The sequence below is a fragment of the Pinus tabuliformis genome, chromosome 6 (genome assembly GCF_031772625.1).
Source record: "Pinus tabuliformis cultivar Carrire ecotype Pingquan chromosome 6, CPIR1, whole genome shotgun sequence".
NCBI classification, from domain to species: Eukaryota; Viridiplantae; Streptophyta; class Pinopsida; order Pinales; family Pinaceae; genus Pinus; species Pinus tabuliformis.
Window position 1 is genome coordinate 2019709209 of NC_142292.1, and position 6226 is coordinate 2019715434.

General features: G+C 38.2%; 1 protein-coding gene across 1 annotated transcript; it reads right to left on the reverse strand.

Annotated features, from left to right (window-relative positions):
- Window positions 1–1441: 1441 nt before the first annotated feature.
- LOC149267354 (putative disease resistance protein At4g33300) lies at window positions 1442–5858 on the reverse strand. Its single transcript, XM_089411144.1, has 7 exons — window positions 5594–5858; window positions 5423–5549; window positions 4491–5215; window positions 3985–4397; window positions 3408–3763; window positions 2900–3108; window positions 1442–2753 (listed from the first exon to the last, which is right to left on the reverse strand). The coding sequence occupies exons 1-7, from the start codon at window positions 5856–5858 to the stop codon at window positions 1915–1917; spliced, it is 2934 nt and encodes a 977-aa protein (XP_089267270.1). The 3' UTR covers window positions 1442–1914.
- Between the last annotated feature and the right edge of the window lie 368 nt (window positions 5859–6226).

Below are 6226 nucleotides of genomic sequence, written 5' to 3' on the forward strand. Positions count from 1 at the left end.
TGTGTTTTTGTCTAAATGTTGATATAGAGAAAGCATATGCTAAGTAATGGTGCAGGAGGATTCTGTACACAATATGTAGTGACCATGGATGCTGGATGTTGTTAAATTTGCGATATAGCCCTATTAACTTCCATATTTATATGGATTGGATATGACTTATTTCAAGAACTTTAACTCTTTTATGGAAGAAGCTTAATATGTGGTGGTTAAGTTATCTATTTTCAATATAATATGTTGTTATTATTTTAGATTGATCAGTGTACAGATGATGATGGTATTTAAGATTTATCATTTACTATGTTATGTTATGTTAATAGAAATATTGTTCTACCTTGATAAAGAAAACATAATTATATTGGTTAGGGTTTGTTCTATGATAAAAAAACATGCAAATGAGATCACAAAGGGTTAGGGTTTGTTCTATCCTATTTGGTTTATTCTTTTATATATATTGAAATTGTTATCTCCTCAAACTGTTTCTAGTTTTTGGATTTTGTGGATTTCCTGCCTCAGATTTCCCCTTAATCACAAGTCATTTCAGTGCAATTTTGGAGTGAACTTCACTTGTGTTTGCGGTGTTGGTTTGTTTGTTTGCACAAGTGAGCTCCTGCAACCCTCTACTTGACAATGTGGGGTCTGAGAGGCCTAGTGCAAGGGATTCAAGTTTGCAAGGGAAGCACAAAATCATTATTTCCCCATCCAACTCTGTAACTACAAAGTTGCTGTATAACTTTAGAATGGAGAATTACAATCCTGGTCACAAGGCAATGCAGGCTGAACTAAGATACATTAGCCATCATGTAATACACATTATTATATTCTATTCATGTTATATCATGTCATGGACATTATCAAACACTGAGACATCATGTAATATGTATTATTTTATTGATGTCATATAGGGTTAGATCCGAAAACTAGAACAATTGTTATAATGCCTAAATATTAACACACTAAATAAGACAAAGGAAAAGCAGAGATTTTTTGATTTTAATCTGCATTACTCTGGCCTAATAAATTGACATAAATTCAATGATCTTTCACCATTCACATACCTTTCCCTAGGTCATTGAGACCTCAATCACTAAAATCGTAAACCCTGATGCACAAAACCATAGGTAGGTCCGCCCACCTAATATGGGGTCCAAAAAAAATTCCTGAGCCGCTACCCTAGATCCCATATAGGGGGTTGATACCTGCAGATCTTGGACCACTTGAAGCAGTTACGGATGAGGCAACAGAGTAGTCTTTATTTGGTTATTGATTTATTTAACAGAGGTCCGATGGAGAGGACTTCAGCTTTTTCTAAGGGATTTTATCACCTATGATCTATTAATATGTTTTATATAAGTGATCTGTAGCATCTAATAATATGTTTTATATAAGTAATCTGTAGCATTATTAGAAATTCAATCACAGTTAACAGTGGCCATGACCCTTTGCATTCATAAGATTAGATCATCAGCTTTTTCAAATAAAGCATAGTTCGCCAACAAGTTACTGATTTGTTAAGACTAAGTACTTGTTTGTTATTATAAGACACCAAAATATTGAAGTTCAAACCAGTAACTACCAATTTATTCTCAAAAGACTTCATGCGCTCAAAATGTATGAATATATACAGTAATGTACAAACAAGTTAATTGAGAAACCAGTAACTACCAATTTATTCTCAAAAGACTTCATGCGCTCAAAATGTATGAATATATACAGTAATGTACAAACAAGTTAATTGAGAAAACATGGAACATCCTCGGCTACCACAACAACCCTAAATTCTAAGAACATAATACATGTACATCAAATACAATCTTAGAAGCAATCCTCTGTTCTGTTCAAATTTAGGCAATTCACCAGCATAAGTTACTGAATTAAAGGCGTTGAAGCAGCCAAGATGAGGCATCATGAACTTTTTCAATCATCAAGCCAATCCAAATTAAAATGTTCTTCGATGACCTCAACTATGAGATTAGGCATGGTAGAGGCTTTGATAGCCAACCACTGTCGTTCAGTGCTCTCATCACAGATTACACATCTGAGAGATCTTAGTTTGGCTAATGCTTTAGGCAGCTTCTTCAGTCCAGAGCACTCCCTCATATCCAGAATCTTTAAGTTTGATAGCTGATCAAATTCCATGGGAAGGTCCTTCAAAGACCTGCATAATGAAATATCAAGAAATTCGAGTTGCTGAAGTGCACAAATGGAAGGAGGAAGCATTGACAAACTTGGGCATGTAGACAATCTCAACACTCTAAGTGACCTTAACCTCCCAAAGTCATCAGGTAACTTTTGGATAAGATGAAAATTAGTGACAGATAACTTCTGGAGGTAAGTTAAATTGCATATGTTTCCAGGCAGTTCCTCCAAATCACTGTAGTGGTCAAAGTTAATTTCTTGAAATTTTGGAGACTTTGGAAAGTCATGTCCCTTATCCAATAAAGTCATATTCCCCAAACCCTCACATAGGCATACAGACAACTTTTCCAAGCTCTCTGAGGATCTACAATACTCATAAAGAGGAGACACAATCAACCTCCCAAGTAGTACAAACTTTATTTGAGGAAATGCAGGGAAGCTCGGCAGCCCATGAAGTGTTGAACGCTTAGAACTGTAATTGTATATTATAGCAACCTTCAGTTTTGGCATGGTATGTAAAAATGTTGGAAGACAGTAACGACTGGCAGCAAAAAACAAAGTCAATACTTCCACCTCAGGAAAGTTTATTTGACACCAATTTTTCTCTTCCATTGGACCTACAGTTCCCAGAAATGTAAAAGTCAGTATGTTATGTTGATAAATTTTTTTTATCTAACATATTAATAAATTTGGAACATAAGTAGATTGATCAAAAAATGATTCAATGTGTAGGCAGTTAAAGAAAACAAGTTTTAGTAGAGACCTATATGAATTGAAACAAATTGAGCCTTAGATGCCTGATCTTTGAGTGTTAGCCATTTTGTGGGAATATTATCCTCCTTGCTAGGCATAAAAAGCCTCTTACAATGAATGGTACTATCCTGGTTGGCCAGACGGAAGGCTAAATCTCGCATCACATCATGTTGAGAAAAAGAGAGCTCGGAGGCACAGCCAAATGAGATGGCCCGACACCTGACACATCAAAAACTTATATTAACTAAGAGGAGTGAACTCGAAAGCCTCTTATCTCTGTTGGTTAACACGCTGATCCTACCTTCCTAATTTCTAATAAATCATGTAAAAAAAATTAAGCCTAAAATTGTTGGTATAGTTAATTTTTCTCATATGTTTTTGCCTCAAATTTTCTGCAAAGTTCATGCTCTATCAAAGGATGCCACAAGCACAATAAATTAAGTACAGATACAAATATGAACAGAGCAAAACAATCAAACAGGTTTATGAAAGGTAGCAAATCTAAACAAGTTCCTTACCCTGGGTAGCTTGTGAGATTTAGTAGATTACGACTTGCAAGTTCTAACAAGACCACAAAAGCATCTTGCCATTCCATCCCACGGGTGTAAACCCAAATGTCCAACAATGCATCCGCGCTGAACTTTCTACCTTTGGGAAATGCCCCCAAGTCCAAAAAGCACTGCTTTGACTCATCATCTAGGACATCTATGCTTGTTTCCAAGCAATGAAAAAGCTCATCTCTGTGATATTCTGATATTGATTGTCCTCTGGAAAGTTTTTTCTTAGCATTTTCCCAAACGGGCTGGGGCTCACCGCGCAAAGAGCTTGCAATAACCTTGAGGGCAAGTGGTAAGCCCTTACACTCTGCTTCAACCTACAAATATAGTGCAGTTAAACATTGGGTTATTTTTTCTACATAAATCCACAGTATTAAAACTTTTCCTGCACTTCTATCACAGGCATTGCAATTTTAAACTTACATAAAACAATTTATTTCCATCAAAAGGACAGAAAATCAATCTGAATTCAACATGCTATCCTCGGATGCAAAGCGTGAAGAATGAGATAGAGAAACAATCAGGGTCTAATTCATACCATTTTAACAATATCCTCATCTTCTGTCATTGGAATCGAAGGTTGTCCAAAGGCCCAAAAGCAGAAAAGTGACAGGGCATCAGCCTTCTGCAACATGGGTATGTTATGCACACGGGTACTGTTTGAAATCGGAATAGTGTAATCTTGTCTTGTTGTGATAATTGTCTTGTATCCCTCTGCTTCAAACAACAACTGTTCCACATTTGATCTTGACCAAACATCATCCAAAACTACCAAAGTTTTTGGATGGCCTTTTAAACTAAGATTATTCTTCAGTTGGTTGTGTGCATCCTCTATGCTCTGAAAATCAGGCCTTCTGCCACCAATTATCTTATCCCACATAGTCTCCAAGAGGCCCTTTACATTTGGAGAATGCGCAACAGTAATGAAAATTATATTGTTCTGAAAGAAATCTGAAAATCGCAGACAAAAATCGCATTACAAACGAAAGTGAAGCAATAAAATGGAAGTTTGGAGTGAAAATTCAAAAGGGGAATTGCTCTAACCTTTGACTTGGGGATCGTTGCAAAGGGCTAGCGCAAGAGTGGTTTTGCCACTTCCTCCCATACCTTTTACCCCAACTACATTAACCCCATTCTGAAATATTAGGCTTTGTTTGACATCATTCACAAGATTATTCAAACCAACTACGAAATTCGGCATATCCGGGACTTGGGAGTTGAAGCTGCTGCTGGGTTGTTTAGCCATTGTAGTATCATAGGACTCATCAATGGAGGTCTCGAATAACTGGCCTGTACTCATTTGATGAAGCATGAAGGAATTGAAACTGGCATCCTTAGTCATCTTGGCATTAACGCTGTCGATTATATGCCGACCCATTTCTTCCATACGCTTCAATCGTTCCTCACAGGCCTTGGAATCCACGTTTAGCTTGTGGACATCGAGTATGCCTGCCAGGGCTTGGGTGAGCAAAAAATCATTGACATTCTTTTCTACCTTTAGGATTTTCTTTCCATATCGATATCTTCTATATAAATTAAAACTATTGATTCTCTCTAATTTCTTCACAAGGTGAAGGCCATCTTGCAGCTGGGCTTGAATGTCCTTCAACGGCAGGCCTCTGTGAGATGAGGGTTCTGATTCAGAAGAAATCCTAGAGATTTCATCAATAGTAGGCTTGAGGCCTAAAAGCTTTTGCCTGAGTTCCTTGCTCGAAGATTTGCTGGAAATGATGCTATTCATGACGGTTCTAGTTACTATGAACAACTCGCTATTGTAATCCCGATATTCGACTCAGAAATGGAGACGACTACAGCTCCGATCCGATCTGTCAGGAAATGTCAGGATTGCCAGCTCTGATCCGATCTGTCAGGAAATGTCAGGAAGAGCGGTGGACGGAGGGTGGTGGAGCTAGGGGAGGGTGGCGAAGGGATTGCCGACGCCGAAGCCGAACAATTTTCCGGGCGACGATGGAAACCAGGGAATTCCTCCGCCTAGGTAGACTACTCCATTTTGGATACCTTCCAACTCTTCTAACTCCGAACACTCGCTAACCCGTATTACTTCAAGTTTTGTCAGCTGCCCCAAATTCTTATGCTCTTCAACTTCAAACATTCACGTGTATACAACGACATACAATTCTGGATACCTTCCAGCTCTTCTAACTCGGGACACTCACTAACATTTAGTAGTTGAAGATTTGACAGCTGCCCTATTCCCCGTATGCTCTTCAACTTCACACAATCACTCCTATCCAACGTATTCAACGACATATAATTCTGGATACCTTCCAGCGCTTCTAACTCCGAACATATTTTAACCTGCAGTGCTTGAAAATTTGTCAGCTGCCCCAATCCCTGTGTGCTCTTGAAATTCACACAATCAAACACAGACAAATCACTCAGAGATTCCATTGTTTTATCAAGTGGCAGTTCCTCCAATTCTCTGCAACAGAAAAACTCCTGGTCTTGGACTTTGGCAATGTTCCAACCTCCACCAAATTAGCACAGATGCTGAAATTCAGATTTCGAAGGGTCAAGCAAACACCTTCACCAAATGATACCTCTCATACTCATGTTTGATAGATCCATAATGATTGGAGCTGCAAAAGTATGCAGTTCTCCAAATCACTAAATGCTTTGCGTATCAACAGACAACCCTCAACTCAGTCAACTGAATCAACAGTTGAAGGGAAGACGGCAAACAGTTCAATTCCTTCAAGTTCTTCAAGTCACCTAGAGAAGCCGGCAAACATTTCAACTCCTTACATGTGATGAGATGC